General features: G+C 47.2%; 2 protein-coding genes across 3 annotated transcripts in view; one reads left to right on the top strand and one right to left on the bottom strand.

Annotated features, from left to right (window-relative positions):
• Positions 1–276: 276 nt before the first annotated feature.
• The window catches only part of Cdip1 (cell death inducing p53 target 1), a 19,809-nt gene continuing 339 nt past the window's right edge, over positions 277–19,746 (bottom strand). Inside the window, exons 1-7 of one of the 2 annotated variants that reach the window (XM_076839740.1) lie at positions 5,530–5,588; positions 4,469–4,526; positions 4,188–4,260; positions 3,569–3,670; positions 3,274–3,429; positions 2,266–2,539; positions 277–2,163 (exon numbers count right to left, since the gene is read on the bottom strand). In XM_076839740.1, the coding sequence (XP_076695855.1) occupies positions 2,052–2,163; positions 2,266–2,539; positions 3,274–3,429; positions 3,569–3,653 (627 nt within the window). In that variant the 5' untranslated portion in view covers positions 3,654–3,670; positions 4,188–4,260; positions 4,469–4,526; positions 5,530–5,588 and the 3' untranslated portion in view covers positions 277–2,051. Of the gene's footprint in view, positions 2,164–2,265; positions 2,540–3,273; positions 3,430–3,568; positions 3,671–4,187; positions 4,261–4,468; positions 4,527–5,529; positions 5,589–19,746 lie in introns of those variants that run through there. The other variant, XM_076839741.2, reaches the window with a different exon arrangement.
• Positions 13,997–19,746, top strand: part of LOC143385387 (uncharacterized) — a 21,885-nt gene continuing 16,135 nt past the window's right edge. Inside the window, exon 1 of the mRNA XM_076840858.1 lies at positions 13,997–14,055. Coding sequence (XP_076696973.1) covers positions 13,997–14,055 — 59 coding nt within the window. The remainder of the gene's footprint in view (positions 14,056–19,746) is intronic.

The following is a 19,746-nucleotide window of genomic DNA, read 5'->3' as shown; positions in this document are numbered from 1 at the left end:
TTTCCTAGACCCTAATAACCCACTGGGAAATAGGTATTGTATCCATATGGGGACGTGGACATTCTTGTCCTGAAAATCCACTATATTCTCCTCCTGACCTCATGTGCTTTTCTGACACTGTTGGTCATCTCCTAGCACCCATTCCCCAAGACAATCTCTCTTGACCACTTTTGTCACAGATATCCTAATGGCTATCTGGACCTGTGATTTTTTAACTCAAAACACTTTGAAGGTTTCTTACTTTAAAAAAAACCAAACAATTCATTGTCTCTTAAATATAAGTGTGAGGTTAAATATTTTTATTAGTAGGAATCTACCACTTGTAAAAAGTTTTATTTAAAAAAGGATTATATGGTGGTTTAAGTCTTTTTAAACTACGGACTGAAACTTACCACCTTCACATTTAACAGGCCAAGGCCAGAGCTATTCCAGAATTTGGATGCTCAGACTGTACCCTACTAACCTACAGACCATTAGTCTCAACCCAGTGGCTCTATCTGAAGTGAAAAAGAGCTACAGAGCAGGATGACATCAAGCCCAAGCTTGGGATGGGTAGACTCCAATTTGCAGGTCCCAAGGGTGAATGCCAAGGTGCCAGCATCAGAAAGAAAGGTGACTTTCAAACTGTCAAAGGCAGTTTCTGCCCTGGCCTAGTCACAGCTGGGTTCCCAGGGCAGGTCTACATAATGTTTCCCCACAGCAGTTGGGCTCAACCCCCTACCTGCCTCCTCACTACCTGTAGTCCCCCCCTCCTCAGAAAAGAAGGAAACCAGGCAAGAGCAGAGAGAGGTCCGGGGCAGGGGAGTGAAAGGGCCAATTTAATGAGAAACTACAAACTGAGACCAGGCCACGATTCACAGTGACAGGAGGCCATGCAGTGGCAGTGCGCGACCAAGAGCGGGACAGTAGCAGGAATACAGTGTCCATGTGGGTAAGTTTACAGACAAACCATTTAGGAAATAAAGACAGCTCTGGGTCTATGCCCTGGGCAAGCAAGACAGTTATCCACTAGGGCATTACCCACCACTCCTTCCTCATCCCAGCGCCATAGCTCTTTCTGTTGACGTGTCCCAAAGAGAGGGAGTAGGTACAGCAACAGCAAGTCAGGTGAGGCAAAGGGCCTAGTGCTTTCCAGGAAGAGAACTTGGGTGAAGGTGTTGTAAATTCCAGTGCCTCTAAGGGGTGGGCCCCCTTTTATCTGCCATCTGTTTCAGCTGGGACATAGCAGCTATTGGACAAGGTTGCACCCACACACAGTGAGGACACAGGGTAGACAGGACGGGCTAGGTTCATGGGCATTCCTTCTGGCCCCAGAAAATATAGGGGTTCACAGAGGTGTGGCCAGAAAGGGGGTCTGCACATCAATTCAAAGGGGGTACAGTGGGGATGAGTCACTCATGGTTACCAGGGCCATGACTTACCCAGCATCCTCCCTACCTTGTACCAGGGGTTCTTGGGCACTTGGACAGAGAGATGTCCTGGGTTTCCATACCTGAGTGCTGAGGGCCAGAGTTGGCGATCATTAACTCTGGCATGCCCCACCTCTGGCACCCTAGAGGTGCAGTGTACCCTACACCAAACCCAGGCCTTATGATCCTGTTCTGCTTGGGTCCAGATGATGCCCTACTGTCAGCCTAGCAGAAACAACTGTGGCTCCAGGTACAGCCTCTACTGCAGGACCTCAGGCTGGGACCTGCTTTGGCAGCTTATGGCCCCATGGAGAGTCAGGACTGAGCCTGGACCTTGGACGGAAATGGAAAAATAAGGACCCCTTTCCAGCTTATCTTCCGGATCAAAAACACCAAGCAAACCAGCAAAACACAAGCTCAGTGCTACTCCCCTGCCATCCACTGGCCCTTGGCCTTAAAGCCAACAGAATTTTTGCTGGAAGAGTCAGATGCTCAGAGTAGGGCAAGGAGAAGAGGACAGGACTTCCAGGGGAGGGTGGCCTAGCTTCCAACCCCAAGTGGAGGAGAAGCAACCACCGAGCACAGGGAGCGAAGCATGGGGAGGGGGCCACTGATAGGCTGGGGAGTCCGAGTTCAGCTCTGTTAGCACAAGCGCTTGTACGTGTAGATGTAGGCTTTGCAGCTGGGGCACGTGTGTGTCACATCCTTGAAGTCATTGATGAGGCAGGGGATCAAGCAGCAGCCCAGATCACACCTGAATCAGAGACAGGGAGAAAAAGGCTGATGCCTGAAGAGAAGAGGCAGAGGCAGTCTGCAGAGCCCTGGAGGTCCAACCCTGTGAACACCCCACACCTACCCCATAAAGCAGCAGAAGAAACCCAGCACGAAGTTCATCAGGCCAATCTCATAAGAGATCTTGGTGGTGATGGCCTGCTGGCAGTGGGGACACACAGTCTGCACTGGTGCGCCTTCAAAGATCTCTCCCTGCAGCACTGTCACTGTGGTGGCAGCCCCTGAAGGAACCAGGACGGTGGCTGTGTGGCCTCCAGGGCCAGGATAGGGCCCTGGTGGGTAGGGTCCAGGTGGGTAGTAGCCCATGGGTGGGTGAGGGCCTGGAGACGGGTAGAAACCTGGAGTAGCACAGAAGACAACAGAGAGGTTATGTCATTCATTGGCTGGCCACCTGCCCTAGTGGCATGAGCACAAAACCTGGGACCCAGCAACCAAGTGCAGCCTAAAGCTTCCTGTACCCTAGGGCCACAGAGTACCAGTGAAGACTTGTGGTTGGGGCTCTGTTTCAAGCGACCACATTCTCCTAGTCCTTTCTAGTCCCCACACTATGGGACCAGGATAAATGTGATAGAGAGCCAGGAACATGGACCTGACTTCCCTTTGCTCTCCCACCTCTAGCGTTTTGCTCTCCCACCTCTAGCATGAAGGGACTAGGCAGCCAGAATCAGCAGGGATGAGGGCCCTACCACAGTAGGGAAAGCCTCGCCTCTCTCCTACCCCTCTCCTACATACATGGCTTTCCCTGGTGTGTCGAGGGTCATCCCACCTTACCTGGCAGCCTGTACAAGAGCCACAGGCCCTTCCTTGGGCCTGTGGAGAGCTGCAGATAGGCAGAGATCCAGACATCTACTAGGAGCCAAGTCCCTGGTAGGAAGAAGTCCTACAGCACTGAGTCACTAGGAGCCACTGTAACTGAGGGGCCTTCCCTGAGTGCCTGTCTTCTAACCTGACAAACCCAGCACGAGGCCCTGCTACCCTGTCTCGCATCCACAGTCTGGCCCATCACCAACTGCCTACAGTGAAGGATGGACAGTGGTTGCTCTAATGATCCCAACACTCCTTCCAAACTTACCTGGAGGCATGTAGGTGCCATCCGCACTCATGTGGGGGGGGACAAAGCCAGGTTGAGGTATTGGATGACCTGGTGGCTCGTACGGTGGGGGGCCAATGTCTGCAGGGGGCAGTGGCATGCCTGGTGGGGGCTGCATCACAGCTGGGGAGGTACGGCCTAGACAGAAGCAGAAAGTGGAGGCTCAGGTGGTCAGCACATGGGCCATGCCAGATATCACTGCTTTGGGACACAGGGTGATCCTGGAGAACAAATGGTGTAGAGGTGCCAATTGCATCTGGGGAGGAGGGATTCCTACCTGGGGTGGGTGGGGCTCCACTCTTCTCCTCCAGAAGTGGGGCTGTAGGTCCCCCAGGATAAGGAGGGGGTGGCTCATTAGACATCTTTGCTGCTTCTGGACCTGGAGGGAAAACCAGACACAAACTCAGCTCCCAGTCAACCTGCTTTCCACTCAGGTTCAGGACTGTGTTGAGGGCCATTGCACAAGATGTGTCACTGTCCTCAGAGGTATCTAGCTGAGCCCTAGCACACAGGCCCTCTTTTCACAGGGTCCCTTGCTTTTGGCTCAGGTGCCCAAGCTGTCACATTCCCTTCATGCATAGCTCCCAGCTCTGGAGGCAGGGTTAGTAGGCTGGGGCTGGTGCCTTGGAGAACTCAAATCACTGGACTGCTCATCACAGGGGAGGTCCCACCTTACCCTGGGGACCAGTAGCTTAGAGCTGCCATTCTCTGTACCTTTCTAGTCACTCAGGCAAGGACAGCAGTCCTGGGGACTAGCAGTCCTGGGAAGCTGACCCAGGGCTCCACAGAAGAGCAGTCACACCTAGTCTTCCCCTTACCTACAGGCATCCATGGAGGGGCTGATCACCACTAGAGGCTGCCAGGTCCAAGGGAAAGAATTCCAGGAGATTTCTTACCTCAAACCCCTGGTACTCAGAGAAAGGAAGTGGGTCCTCAGTGGCTGGCCAGGATGGACAGGGCTCTGGAGAGCTGTTCAGGGAAGAAGCAGCACACTTAGCCTGTGAGAGCTGCTGGGCCAGGCTTGGGCACATCCCCACTCACTGTGCCACCCATAAGCCTAATCACTACACACTCTTGCCCTGCCCGACCTCACAGGTCTGATTTCTGTCCCCAAGTCCTGTGGCTGCTGGGTCCTCTGCACACCACCCCCTCCCACCAGTCTTGACAAATACATTACCCATGCAATGACTGTGAAGAGTCAGGATGATGGGATATGGGTCTGCCTAGTCTCCGGACTTTTTGGAGCCAGGAAGGAAAAATAGAATCAGTCAAATTAAACACTTTGCCTAATTTCTTTCACCAACTTCCCTGAGCACCTACTGCTTAGGTATTAGGAGAAAAGCAGGGAAGCCAGGTCTCCTTGCCTTCACTCTTACTTAGCATTATAAACGACAAACCATTAATAGCATTCTGAAATGAGACTTTCTTTTTACAAATGAGAGTAATAGTACAAACAAGGAAAAAAATTCATCGTATGCTACAACAGCATACACGGTGCAAATGGCAGGCTCAATATTTTTTCACAATGGAAATAAAAATCAAAACCAAACCCCAACATGGTGCACCTAAAGTCCCAGCTTCTAGGGAGGCTGAGCAAAGAGGATACTGGAGCCTTGGAGTTGGGAGGACAGCCTCGGAAACACTGAGACCTCTGTTTAAAAACAAACTTTGAAGAATGAAAATGCTCCTTCAGGCTGTGGTTGTAGCTTAATGGTGTGGTAGAGCATTTGCCTAGCACATGCAAGGTCCTGGCTTCCACTGCCAGCATCTCACACATACATACATCAAAACCACACTGAAATATGATTTTATATCCACAAGGTGGCTAAAATTTAGAAACATGGTAAGCAGAGAAGTTGGACCCTACACCCACGTAGCTGCAGGGCTCTGGTACTATTCAATGTCTCCTCTCCATAGCCCTGCCTGCTGTACACTGCTGCCCAGCCCTTCACACCCATATCCATTCAGCTTCCTTCCCAAACTGCAGCAGAGAATGTGGAGCAGATCCCTCATAAGGAGAGAAGTACCTGGACAGTGGCATGAAGATCTCCCAAAATCAAACACCAGTGCCCCAAGTGCCTTCCAATATAAAACCATATTAAAACTCAGACCCCAGGGCTCATGAGCTCATCTGGTATCTGGACTTCCCACAGATTTCAGGCAGATGATACAGTCTCAGCTAAAGCACAGGAAACAAGGAACATTCTTTACTGAACTCAAGTAGCAATGCTGGCTCACCTATTAAAGGGTCCAGTGAGTTGTAGCTTCACACACCCAGTGTAGGATGAGACAGGCGTCCTGAGAGAGCCCTGCAAGGGCACATGCTCCATGAGCATTTATCTCTTCCCAGACTCTTGGGGCTGCAGAAGCCCAAGAGGTGGTCTTAAGTAAGGCCATGGAGAAGGAACAATCCTGATGTCCTCAGTCAGGTGACATTCCCTGCACAAGTATTAACCCTCAGAGCAGCCCACAGGCCAGCCCTTCAGCATCTGCATTGTATCAAGAAAGACAACAAAGCTCAGTCTCCAGGGTCACACAGCCTCCCAATCAGTGTCAGATGCCCTCAAGGATTTCTTCTGAGCCTTAAATTCCTGCTCCTACCCATTTTCAGACACAGTGTTGAGGATGCTGGGAGTACCACTGCTCAGCCCTGAGGGGTGGTTCAAGGGAGCAGAGGTGCTTCCCAGAAGCTAAAGAAGTAGGGTAATATCCATAAAGGTGTAGGGGGAGGCCTGGGTCTATGAGGCCTATGGGGGCCTCATAGATCAAACTGACCATGGAACTCATTGTCTCCTTGATGGCATTTTTATTAAGAAGCCCATCCCAGAAGGAATGGTCCTGGCCTTTGCCAGAGCAGAAAAGCAGCTGTTGAGTCAGAAGGCTCCAGACTCAAGAAGGGAGAGTGTCTTAGGCACAAGAGCAGGCACTGTGGGAACTCCAAGACATGCATAAGCCTGTCTTCTCTGAGCTGTTCATTAGAATCCCTATCGCTGGCATTAATAAGTAAGTCCCTTAGAATGGGAATTTAGTGAAGTATGGGGGAAGTGGGACAAACTTAGGGGAGCCCTCAGGGGAAAGAGGGGGTGATGTGTCCAAGAAAGGGAGGCTGGACCCACTCATGGCCCTGGTCCACTGGGGGATAGAACCGGTCACCAGGGACCTATTGGCCCCTGTGCTGATGACCAACAGCCTAGCACCCACCATGCCTTTCTATAGGAAGTTATTATTAAAGACACCTGAAAAAAAGGGTACCTGTCTTTATCCCATTTCAGCTGCAATCCATCCTCCCAAAGGTGTGGCCTGATGGGGCTGGGAACTTCCCAGGGGCAAGACGCAATTCTCACCCTACCCACTGCTCCCAGACACAGGGTCAAGCACTATTCTGCAAAGCCACCCTCACATCCCACATCCCCAGTATACTGAGGACATCTGGATTCTAAATGCCATCTGCCTGTGAGGCTGGTTAAGCAGCACAGGGAGCATGCTTGGTGCAGGGTCCATCTCATAATGAAAACCTGCTCTGTACTGCAGCACTGGAGCCCAGGTCTCACTTCCCTTGCCCCTTCATGCAGTTCTGCCAAGGAATGCAGCACACTTCACCTTCACTCAGCCTGGCACTGGTCTTATGGACTCACAGAGGTTCCTGCTCCTTCTCCAGGGAGCAGCCAGTTGGAGATTTTCCCAGAGTGAGGATGTAAAAGATATTTTGAGATGCCTGCAGTAGATTTTAGGGTACACGATGGGGCCATGAAACCAATAAAAACTGCTCTACTGCACTCCCATCGCAGGCCACATGGAATGTGACTTAGTTTCAAGGAAAGTGCACAGTCTGAGGGCTGCGGTTGTGGCTCAGTGGTAGAGGGCTTGCCTAGCACATTTGAGGCACTGGGTTCCATTGATCCTCAGCACTATACCACATAAAAACAAACAAACAAACAAATGAGTGAATGAATAAAGGTACTGTTCCATTCACAAAAAAAAGATATTTAAAAGAAGATAGTACAGGGGCTGTGGCTGTGGCTAAGTGATAGTGTACTTGCCTAGCAAGTGTGAGGCACTGGGTTCGATTCTCAGCACCACATATAAATAAATAAAAGTAAAGGTTGATCAACAACTAAAAAATTAAAATAAAAATTAAAAATTAAAAAAAAAGGGTACATTGTCAGTCTTCTAAAATGGGGTCAGTTTGGCACCAAAACCTGAAACTTTACCTCCCTCTCCAACTCCCACAGGGGAAAGGATGGACCCTATGCCAGCCCTATTAATGGGAAAATGGTGAGGACAGAAAGAAATGGCATTCTGGAACCAGATAAACCTGACTTCAAATCCAAGACCTTGGGCAGGTCAGAGCCTCCAACTTCCTGTGAACTGAAACTAGGACACCTGCCTCCTGGTCCTAGTGGACCATTCCATACAGAAGGGGGGCTGCCTGTTGGGTGGATAAAAACATAAAATTAGATCATGGGGATGGATGCACAATGTGAACATATTAAAAGCACTGAACTGTACTTAATAATGAAGTTGCATTCTGAGAAACAGTGCTTACACAAGCTAAGATGGCAATGACACCACCAGACAATATAATCTGAGGGGACCCGCCTCATATATGCATACAGTCCATTGTTGACCACACATTTGTTTGTTAGGTAGCCCATAACTATACTTTGAATAGAGTATGGTTCCAGACAGGTCAGTATAGGGCAGTTCTGACTCTGGAGACAGGCAGAGGAGGGAGGGGACCCCTCATGATGTGCTGAGCTCATCTGCTCTCCTCTGGGTCTCCTGCTTCCCAGATAGGAGCCAAGTACAAGGCCTCAGGGCACTGGGCACTGACTCTGGCATCCTCCTCCATTCACTGCAGAGAGCAGTGCAATGAATCCAAGGCCAAAAACTAGGCCAATGTGCAACAGCCTGCCCGCCATGACAGGATCCTGAGAGGGTGGTAGCAGGATATAGACCTGCTAGCTACAGCAATTACAACAGAATCTGAGGGAAAACTATTCTCACTTGAAAATGTCCTATACATTGCAACCATGGGTATCAGCCATGCACCTGTGATCTGTCCCCTTGCAGAATACCACCAGCATATTTATTGCCAAGTCATTATGGAGGCAAAGTCCAGGAGTGGGGTGGGTACTCTGATGCTCCTGCCCCATTGTGATAGTCAACCTGGCTGGCTCTCCATGTATGTGTGCTCTCCTAGAGCCTGAGGATAGGCAACAGGGGATGAGGCAGAGAGATGACAGAAAAGACAAGGCCCAAAGGGATGTTCTGAAATTCCAGTTCCACAGAGTCTGCCAAAGCAGTGTTTCTCAGATTTTCTGGTCTCAGGACTCCTTTACATTTGATTACTGAGGACCACAAATAGATTTTGGTTTTTTTGAGCTATTATCTATGAATACTATATTAGAAATACAAAATGAGGAACCAGAAATAATCAACCAATCAATCATACTATTAGCATCACCACCAATATTATCAGAAAAGTCTTTAAATATCATGAAATAGGCTGGGATGTAGTTCAGTGGTAGAGTGCTTGACTTGCATGTGCAAGGCCCTGCATGATTCCCAGCACCAAAAAATAATAATAAAATAAATATCAAGAAGCTATCAAGCTTACAGTGTTAGATGTTTCCAAAATCTGATTTTCATTTGATATCTCAAATTTTATTACTGGAAATAATAATAAACTTATTACTGGCAACATATACAAAAACTTGGGGCTGGTATTGTGGCTCAGTGGTAGAGTGCTTGCCTAGCATGGGCGGGACCCAGGTTCAATCCTCAGCACCACATAAAAATAAAATGCATTGTGTTGTGTCCATCTACACCAAAAATTAAATATTAAAAAAAACATATACAAAAACAAATCCACTGTCTTTTTGAAGGAGCAGGCTTACTTTGTTCATATCCAAAGAAGTGCCACTGAATAACTAACTTTTTTTGTGTGTGGTGCTGGGGATGGAACCCAGGACCTCTCAGGCAAATACTCTACCATGGAGCTACACCCACAGCAGGTCAGTTTTTGTTTTTGCTTTTTTGTTGGGAGGAGGGAGATACTGGGCATTAAACCCAGGGCTATATGAACTATATCCCCAATCCTTTTTTAAATTTTGATACAGGGTCTCATTAAATTGCTAGGCTGGCCTTGAACTTGCAATCTTCCTCAGTCTCCCAAGTTGCTGAGATTATAGACATGCCCCACCCACCTGGCTAATAACATTTACTGCCTTTTACTGATAATGGCTTGTGTGTATATGCTGTGTGACACAAAAACAATGGCCAGCACAGGCTTTGGCAGTTTCTTTCCCATTAATTCTGCACCATCTATGGGAAAGTCAGCCAGCACATTACAAAATGTATTTTTGTATTATCATTAAAACAGTTTCAACCTCCACCCTGAGAAGTCTCAGGCAGCTCCTGGGGTTCAGTTCATATAGAGAACAAAGTGCTGAAGGAACCCCAGAATGTGAGTGCAACATTAAGGGCCTGGACAGAGGGCCAAGGCTTCGCTATCAGAGGAGCCCAGAGGGATGCCTCCGGAGGAGGTTGCACCCCAGAGAGATGCCTCCTGAGGAAGCTGCACCCCAGAGAGGTGCCTGCTGCAGCATGGAGGCTGTAGATGAGGCAAGGAGTCAAGATGTGTTTCTGCATCAACCAGAACAAATCCAGGCCCCCTCCCATTTCCTAGCTGTGACCTGTTTCTCTCATCTGCTTATATGTTGGGGTAGGAACAAAGCTTACAAGAGTGCAAAATAGGGCTGAGGATGTGGCTCAAGCGGTAGTGCACTCGCCTGGCATGCGTGCGGCCAGGGTTCGATCCTCACCACCACATACAAAAACAAAGATGTTGTGTCCGCCAATAACTAAAAAATAAATATTAAAATTCTGTCTCTCTCTCTCTCGCTTAAAAAAAAAAAAAAAAGGGTGCAAAATACTGTTTTAATGATAATACAGGGCCTGGCACAAGGAACGCTAAATAAAGAGAACCTGCTATTGTTTATTAGGAATGACTTTTTTTGGGGAGGGGTACTGGGATTGAACCCAGGGACACTATCACTAAGTTACATTCCCCAGCCCTTTTTATTTATTTTTTAAAAATGCTTTTTTAGTTGTCAATAGACCTTTATTTAATTTATTTATATGTTGTGCTGAGAATTGAACCCAGTGCCTCACACATGCTAGGCAAGAGCTTTACCACTAAGCCACAATCTCAGCCTCCCTTTTTATTTTTTGAGAGAGGGTCCCACTAAATTGCTGAGGCTGTCCTCAAACTTGTGATCCTCCTGACTCAGCCTCCCAGGTTGTTGGGATTACCAGCATGAGCCACCACACACAGGAGGGCTAATGGTTCTAAACTTAGAAGTAGTAAGACTTGCAAGCTACTTTTGCATTCCCTGTACCTAGCAGCTCTGCTTTCCTGGACAAGAGCTGTGTGCCTGCATTCTTCTTGATGACTTCTACAGGAGTGCTACCCTAGAGATAAGATGGACCTGGTGCAGCAATCCCCTGCAAAGGTGTTCACTGCATCACTGTGTTGACATCCCACCAAAGGGACTGTCAGACCCACTTAGTCTACCTTACAGTGTTACTGTATTCACCCCCTGAATGACTCTCTGAGCTACTTGCAGTGACACGGAAAGATGGTCCTGACAATGCTGAGTGAAGGAAGGATGTAAAGTAGCCTGTGATTCTACATTAGCTGCTTTCTCTGGGTATTGAGATTCGGGGTGATTTGTTTATACCTAAATACAAATACAGAAGCTTTTCCTTATGTGTGATGAGCAGCTTCTCTAAATGCTTCTTTCTCCAAAATACTCATAATTGTGCTAGATTTATGTTATTTCTCCTCAATCCAGAAAGGTGCCTCAGACTACAATCTAGTTTTACCTAGAGGAGAAAATGCTCATGGAGTGAGCCCAAGGCTGTTGGTCCTCTCTCAGAAGTTGGTGCTTGGTCTGCATGGAGGTCTTACTTCAGTTTGGTAGTACGAGTCTATTCTCTACCAGGCCACCTCCCAGTGCTCCAGGCAAACTGAGGGTCCTGCTGGACCTGTTAAGTCAATAGTCTCAAGGCTGGCCTGGGGAGTTGGCAGGCCACCTAACAGAGGACAGCAAGCAAATCCCCACAAGGACCCTGATAAAAATGAATGCAGTGAGTTTCCTGGCCTGTCAAAGGCCAGGCTAGAGCTGCACTGAACACAGCGCAGCCTCTGCACTGCCTCCTATGCTGTTCCAGAAAGCTTGTTTCTATGTCCTGCTGCTTTATACAGAAAAGGAAGGAAGAACAGATGGCAGGGGAAATGAGCAAAGGATGGGAAACAGCTACAAGTGGAACCACAACTAGCAAATAAAAAAATCAATGGCACCTGCCCACAGGCAGGAGGTGGTAACTAAGAGTCAACTAATTTTAGAAACATAAGCCTAATGAGCCATCACTTGAGCAATCAAAATGCAGCTCTGAAGAAGTTCCTACCTCTGCCTGCACTGAGCTGACACAAAATCATCTTTGGGTTGACTATTTGAACCAGCTGTCAGCTGGGTGACATCAAGACATAACATCCTGACTTTCCAGAAAGCACAAGGTTTATTCATGCCATCAAGCCATGTGGTCACAACAGTCACAGCCACCAGATGGAAGAGTTTTAATTGGGACAGAAATGCCTTTGAGCACAGGGGAGGGGCTCCGAGCCTCTAGTTAGGCCTCATCCAAGTCTCCCCATGCTGCAGGAAGAAGCAATCCCTGGGATCCCCTTTCTTTCTCCATATACTTCAGTCATCAAATATACCTGAAAACTACAGTGTACTCCCACCCCTCAGCTTTACCTCAGAACAGAGGTGGCTTTGCAACACTCAGATCTCTCATATGACAGTATTCCTTCAATCATTTTGAAGAAAACTCTGCTGGGGGAAGAACATGAACCGCAGTGACCTGTCAGCACTAGTGAGACACTCAAGTTGTAGGTGGAATTGGTAAATAAACACAAAACACTGCAGACATGGAGATCTGTAACTGTTCCTGGGCCAGGCCTCAAAATGACACTTGTTCAATGTTGCTATAAACAGCTTTTTCAAGAGTGCCTTTAAACATGCAGGAAACAGCTATGCTGCAGGGCTGATAAGAATACCTGAGTAGGGGGGCTGGGGATGTGGCTCAAGCGGTAGCGCGCTTGCCTGGCATGCGTGCGACCCGGGTTCGATCCTCAGCACCACATACAAACAAAGATGTTGTGTCCACTGAAAACTAAAAAATAAATATTGAAATTCTCTCTCTCTCAAAAAAAAAAAAAAAAAAAGAATACCTGAGGGGGGCTGGGGTTGTGGCTCAGTGGTAGAGCACCTGCCTAGCACATGTGAGGCACTGGGGTTTGACCCTCAGCCCTACATAAAAAAAATAAATAAATAAAATAAAGGCATCATGTCCATCTACAACTAAAAAAAAAAGAATGCCTGAGAGCCAGGCACAGTGGTGCACACCTGTAATCCCAGCAGCGAGGGAGGATCGTGAATTCAAAGCCAGACTCAGCAAAAGTGAGGTGCTAAGCAATTCAGAGAGACCCTGTCTCTCAATAAAATGCAAAAAGGGCTGGGGATGTGGCTCAGTGGTCGAGTGCCCCAGAGTCCAATTCCCAGTCCCCAACAACAAGAAAAAAAGAATACCTGAGAGAATGTAACCAGTTCTGGGGCACAGCAGAGCCATCCTGCTCTTGTGGCACTCAAGACTACTTGCACCTGCTCTGTGGGGTCACAGAAGCAGGGACATAGAGGTCGGTGGAGTTGCACAGGAGGAGTAGGAATGGCAGTTCTCGAGGAACTGTGAGTGGGAAGCAAAAGTACACAGTTTCATGTTATATGTAGTATATGCAAGCTTCACTAAATTCCTGTAACCTGAAGCTAACACAGGCTCAGACAAAACTGGGATTTTTTTCCTTGCAGAAGTGAGAGTGTGTGTCATGTTGGGGCTGCTATGTTTGCCCATGTGTATTTCTCTATGACTCAAGACATCTAGAAAGGGGCTGGGGTTGTGGCTCAGCAGTAGAGCGCTCATCTAGCATGTGTGAGACGCTGAGTTTTGATCCTCAGCACCACATAAAAATAAATAAAGATATTGTGTCCAACTACAACTAAAAATATGTTTTTTAAAAAAAGATATCTAGGGCTGGGGATGTTGCTCAAGTGGTGGTGTGCTCGCCTGGCATGCGTGCGGCCCGGGTTCGATCCTCAGCACCACATACAAACAAAGATGTTGTGTCCACCGAAGGCTGAAAGGTGAATATTAAAATTCTCTCTCTCTCTTAAAAAAAAAAAAAAAAAAAGATATCTAGAGACCACCTTTAAGGGCTGGAAAAGCCACCAGAGATGACTACATCTGAAGTTTCAGCTGACATTCATTTAAGTGTTACACATTAATCAAGCCCCCACCAAAGGCAGGTATGTGTGAAGTGCTGAAGACTATAGTGGGCAAAAGAAACAATAAGCAGTGCCAATGAACGGGGAGCGGGCTCTAAGGGTGGCTGTGGCTATCCCAGTTGCTCAGGGACAATGATCTGAGACAGGACCTCTACTGTCCTGCTCATGCCCAACACTATTTTCTATAGTACCATCAACCTTGTCTCTTGTCCCACATTCTCAAATGTGGGGTCTTAGGGACCAAATTGCTTCATGCAATGGAATTCCATCCCACTCATTTAGTTTATGTGGACTTCATGGCACCCAAACAAAAAGCTGAAGTAATGCTGCTGGGCCCCCCTAGCCTTACCCATTGGTGAGAATAGGGCTGCGAGGGAGCCCATTCAAGGATTTGGAGGCCATTCAAGGATTTTAAAGGACAAATGTGACCAAATGAGGTCTTTGCTCTACCAGCAACTTCAGAATCTAACCCAATAACCATGCATGTGAGAACTCAATTCTGCATTCAAAGTGAGATGCCCTTGCCAGGCACACACCTGTAATCCCAGCAGCTCAGGAGATTGAGGCAGGAGGATTAGGAGTTCAAAGCCAGCCTCACAATTTAGCAAGGCCCTAAAGCAACTCAGTGAGACCCGATTTCTAAATAAAATATCAAAAAGGGCGGGGAATGTGGCTCACTGGTTAAGCACCACTGGGTTCAATCCCTGGTAACAAACAAACAAACAAACAAACAAAGTGGATGCCCAGGACTCCAGGGTAGGACGCAGCACATGGACATTGCAAGATGAACAGCTATTAGGAACACAACTGAAATGCAGGCATGGTATATGACTTTATCCAACTAATAAACTGTGACCATTCATTAGGTGTCAACACTTTCCTAGACAGTGAAGATGAAGGAGTACCTGTCTTAATAGAACTTACTTTTATGTTGCAGGGTGGGGACTAGGGACTGTGAGACACAGAATGTAAAGCTTGTTATATAGTGAGTTGTATAGAGGAAAAAAACTTGGGAATGGAATGCTTCAGAGCTGTGTCCTAAACAGGGAAAGCTTCACTGTGCAGGGAATATTCCAGCCCAGGTTGAAGATGAGGTGAGCCATGTATGCAGTGTAGGAAGAAGGCACAGGCAATGACCCAGGAGTAGCAGCTGAATACAGCAGGTGCTGAGAGCAGGGAAGGTGAAGTAGGGAGGTGGTGGGGGGAGGGGCTGGGCTAGGTCCTCTGGCTACTTACTGCAGGACCCCACTTTTTACGTAAGCTGCGAGGCTTTTGTAGAGCTTAAGAAATCAGGCTATCCCATGAGTCTCCACTTCCTATACACTGCCTGGTATATTAATATGAGTCCTTCAAAGCTCTGCTATCAAACTGGTAAGTGCTAGAGGTGGAGAACCCTAGAGCACTTGGCCACCACCTCCAACTGGTACAGTTACTTTCTGACCTATTTGGGACCACAGAGTAAAGGGGTCACAGTGTGGCTACTCTCCAGCAAAGCTGGTAAACACACATATGTGGAGCCTGAGCCTTCAGGGATGGAGAATGCCTGGGGACTCCAAGGGCTGAGAAGTGGCCACTTGAGGCCTTCTCCCCTGAGCAGGGTAGGTTTAAGCAAAAGCAGTTTTATTCAGCAAAGAAATCACCACCCAAGTTTTCTTTTTTGTTTTTCTGTTGCACTGGGGGTCAGTGCCAGGGCTTCCCACAGGTTAGGCAAGCACTCAACCACTGAGCTACATTCTAGCCCTGTTTTTCTAAATCACTACTTATTGAGAGTTGACTTTTTTTTGTTGTAGTTGGACACAATACCTTTATTTTTTTATTTTTTTATTTTTTTTAAGAGAGAGAGGGAGAGAGAGAGAATTTTAATATTTTATTTTTTAGTTTTCGGCAGACAAAACATCTTTGTTTGTATGTGGTGCTGAGGATCGAACCCGGGCCGCACGCATGCCAGGCGACCGCGCTACCGCTTGAGCCACATCCCCAGCCCAATACTTTTATTTTTATTTATTTGTTTTTATATGGTGCTGAGGATTGAACCCAGGGCCTTGCACATGCTAGGCAAGCACTCTACCACTGAGCCACAACCCCATCCCTCAGAGTTAAGACTTTTGACTTATAAATTGAGTCAACAAGTCACTGGCTCCTCGCTAATAGTACTTACATTATGGTTCTTGCCCTCAAGGAGCCACAGATCTACCTAGGAAGCTAAGTCACCTTCAAGAAGAATTTACAAAAGATACTCAGCAAAATCAGCAGATGAGATTTTTGAGAGAAGGGCTGAGACTGGGGAGGCTTCTGGTCCTTGTGGAAAGAACTCAAGCAATCCCAGGCCTGGGGCATTAGTCACTCACATCAGGAGAACTTGAAAGTTGTGCTCAAGGGTCCAGTTTGTCCATCAGACCCACAGCTCCTGGGGGTGAAGATGGAACTTGGGGCCACTTCTCTATAGTACCAGAAACACGTGAAATATGCATTGAGCAGGTGGAGAGCACATCCAGGCTGACCACTGCTGGGATGGGGCTCCTCAGCCTCAAGGCCTATTTCAGTTCACTGGAAAACTGGACAGGCTTAAAGGAGTTCTAAACTATTTCTCTGAAACCTTGACCAGCTGGCAAATCCTACCATAGTTCAAACAGCACTCAGACCCACATTATCTCATCAGATGGTCAAGGTTGAAAGGGAAAAGTCTGGGCTTAGCCCATGTCCCAGGACTCAGTAATCTACTCCAGCTCTACTCCACTGTACTTTGGACTTCTCTAAACCATTGGAATGTTTGCTAAATAAATGAGCCTATGAGTGTGGGGTTAACCATAGTGGACTTCCTGTACTTTTCCTAATCCTAATGCCCACTACCTGTGCCCTAGGACCAGAGCACAGCCACAGCTCAGATGGATTCCACATGCTTCCTCATAAAAATGCCTTTGTTTATGGTCAAAATCAAAACAGGAAAAAATGCCATTTTTTGAATGACAATCAACTCCATGAAGCAGTAATCATAGCAGGGCTGGGGAAGCTCATGTTCCCGCCACCCCCTTCATGCCATTGTTTCAAGAGAGCTGTGTGTGTAGCCCTGCTCTGCCATTATTTGTCAACCATGTGCAAGTCACTTAGTCTGGCTGCTTCCTTAGCTGAGGCATGCTTGTATAACTATTTCCCTGGATAAGAGGTGAGAACCTGACAAGTAGGAACAACACACTTAGAAAGGGTCCCACCTTGCACAGAAATCTCATGCCCTGTTTTCCTACTTAATGTCAGTTGAAACTGTGACAACTGTTCATGTTTTCTTGAATAGGGTTAAATTCTCCTTAAATGTACCCAAATCTACTCCTGTACCCTTCCCTACCTACTCCCACCTGCTGTGGACTCCTTTTCTTCCTTTTTTTTTTTTTGTACTAGGGATTGAACCCAGGGGCACTTAACCACTAAGCCACATCCCCAGCCCTTTTTGTGTTTTATTAGAGACAGGGTCTAACTGAATTTCTTAGGGCCTCGCTAAATTACTGAGGCTGGCTTTGATCCTCCTGCTTCAGCCTCTCAAACCACTGGGATTACAGGTGTGCGCCACCATACCCTTTTCTTTTTGAAGGAAAAACTCGGACACTGTAACTAGATCTGAATTCAGGCCGAATTAACATTTATTGAACACGATATATATCACACACAGAGGTTTTACTGAACCATGAGACACTTCTTTGCAGTACGAACTGATGGTGTTGGATCACCCAATGGACAGACCAAGCAGGGGCTCACAGCACCCACAAAATCAGGAACACTAGAAAGTTGACAAGAAATGTTTTCTGGAAAAATGATCCAATATTAGCAAAAATGCATCACAGTTGCTTTCATGGAAAGTACCAGAATGTTGGAAACCCTCCCCCATTTTTGGTCCCCGAGATTAACCCAAGGGTGCTTCACCACTGACCCACATCCCCAGCCTTTTTTAAAAATTTTCAGACAAGGTCTCATCATGTTGCTTAGGACCTCACTAAGTTGTTGAGACTGGCTTTGAACTTGCAATCCTCCTGCCTCAGCCTTCTGAGCCACTGGGATTAGGTGTACACCACTGCACCCAGTGTTGTTGGACCTCTTTACCCTTTACTGCATGGCTTTGAATTGTTTATACTTTGTCAACATTAGGAAACCCTAATCTTTTCAGTGCTTACTGTGGATATAGGTCTTCTGACCAGATCAAGGTCTCTTTACCTACTATAGGTGCAATGAACAAGGCTCTGGGAAGACAACTAGCTTGTCACAAAGCTTCAAAGTCACATGGAGGGGCCTCCAATGTGGTTTGCTAACTGAGTCTACGCAGTACTGGTCCCAGAATCCATCATTATCACCAGAGCACTGCCTGATGACTCATAGTACAGAAGAGGTGGTGAGCAGACCTAGTGGACCCATAGGCTAAGGAGCCAGTCAGACCAGTGTCTCTCTGGCCCTCTGTGGGAGCTCTCTAGCAGGCCCCTGGCCTGACTCCAACTCCCCTCTGTAGCACTCTATTACAATGCAGCCTCTACTGCCTCTAAGAGATAGGATTTGGGAAATCCTGACAGGGTGGAGGTAAACACTGAAGCCTTTTATGAGGTCCTAAAAATGGATATGCTTCCATTTTATGCAATCTATTTCCAAGTCCCCTTGTGGGACAAGAAACCCCCCATCATCACTGCCAAAATAGCTCTTCTCCCCACTAAGGGCTCAAGTTCTCCCTGCATGCTACCTTCTTATCAGCATATCCTCCACATACAGGACAGGACCTTAACATAAAATGACATGACTTTAACTGCTACACATCCTGAACTGCATCCTCTCTGAGTTAAAATGTGTCATCATGCTTAGTACTGTGTTTCTGAAAGCAGAAACGAATTTTCATGAGGCTTGACTTTTCTCTCCCCCTTAAAGGAATAGGGTGAGGGATTGGTAGTTGTGGCTATGGAACCAAGTATCTGGGCCTAAGGGACTCAAAGTCATGACCTCTAATTCATCAGCACCATGTGCCTGCCAAATGTGTTACCCAGCCCTGTTCCCCTTCAGCTTAGAAAACACACATCACACCTGCAGCTTCAAACAGCAAGCTTATAGTGTACAGAGAGAGCCAAAAAAACACACAAGCTGACAACTCACTTCAGTTATTGCCAGAATGAACTGCTGGGGCACTGTCCTTTGGGACACATTCTATTCTCTTCTTCTCAAAACAATTTTGTTCCCTTAAGTATTCTTCATATATTTCATGTTTCTGCTCTTAGGATGAGTCTAGAGCCATGGCTAGCTGTTCTTAAATTTTGCAAGAGCAATATATAAAGGTCTTTCCTCATGTGAAGAAAAAACCTATACACTCCTTCGGGTCCTCAGGATTGAGAGGTTCTGTTGGTTAAAAATCAATAAGAATCCTAAGAGTCTAGTTAATGATATGCATGCTTAACTATTTGAAAAGAAAACACACTGGTGATCTACAACTTACTTCGATATGCATAAACAAAAGATGGGACTGATGGGTGGACAGATTGATGAAAAAGTAGAAAATGTTAACTGTACATTCTACATGGAGTTCATTAGCATACTCTGTAAAATTCCTTCGACTTTTCTGCATTCTAATTTTTTCCTAATGCAGGGGAGGTTGAGGTGGTCTTCTGAATGACTCTTTCCTGTTAAGAGCAGAACAATAAGAGCTGGCAGGCCTTTCCCCACTCAACTCGTGTCAGCCCCAAACAAAGTAAGAAGCAAAGTACCAAGGATAGCGGTCCTAATTTCCTAGGCACTCCCCAGCCTACATTCCCAGAATGCATACAAAAGTGATAAAAACGCTATGAATCGCCCCCCCACCGAAGGTCCTTGATCCCCCCTCTGGGACAGAGATTCTCAGTCCCATGTGCCTGAGAATTATCTGGGAGCTCATTATTTACAGATTCTCTGGGATACACCCCATAACTACAGAACGAGAATCTGGGGCTGGGACGAGCCCCAGGACCCCGTCCTTTAACAACGGCCACCGGTCGTGCTGACGCAGGATTTTCAGCCGCTCTCTTCCTTGACACCTGTGGAAAGGCCCCTA

Source organism: Callospermophilus lateralis, chromosome 19 (genome assembly GCF_048772815.1).
Source record: "Callospermophilus lateralis isolate mCalLat2 chromosome 19, mCalLat2.hap1, whole genome shotgun sequence".
Taxonomy (NCBI): domain Eukaryota; kingdom Metazoa; phylum Chordata; class Mammalia; order Rodentia; family Sciuridae; genus Callospermophilus; species Callospermophilus lateralis.
This window is presented reverse-complemented; position numbering and strand designations above follow the sequence as displayed.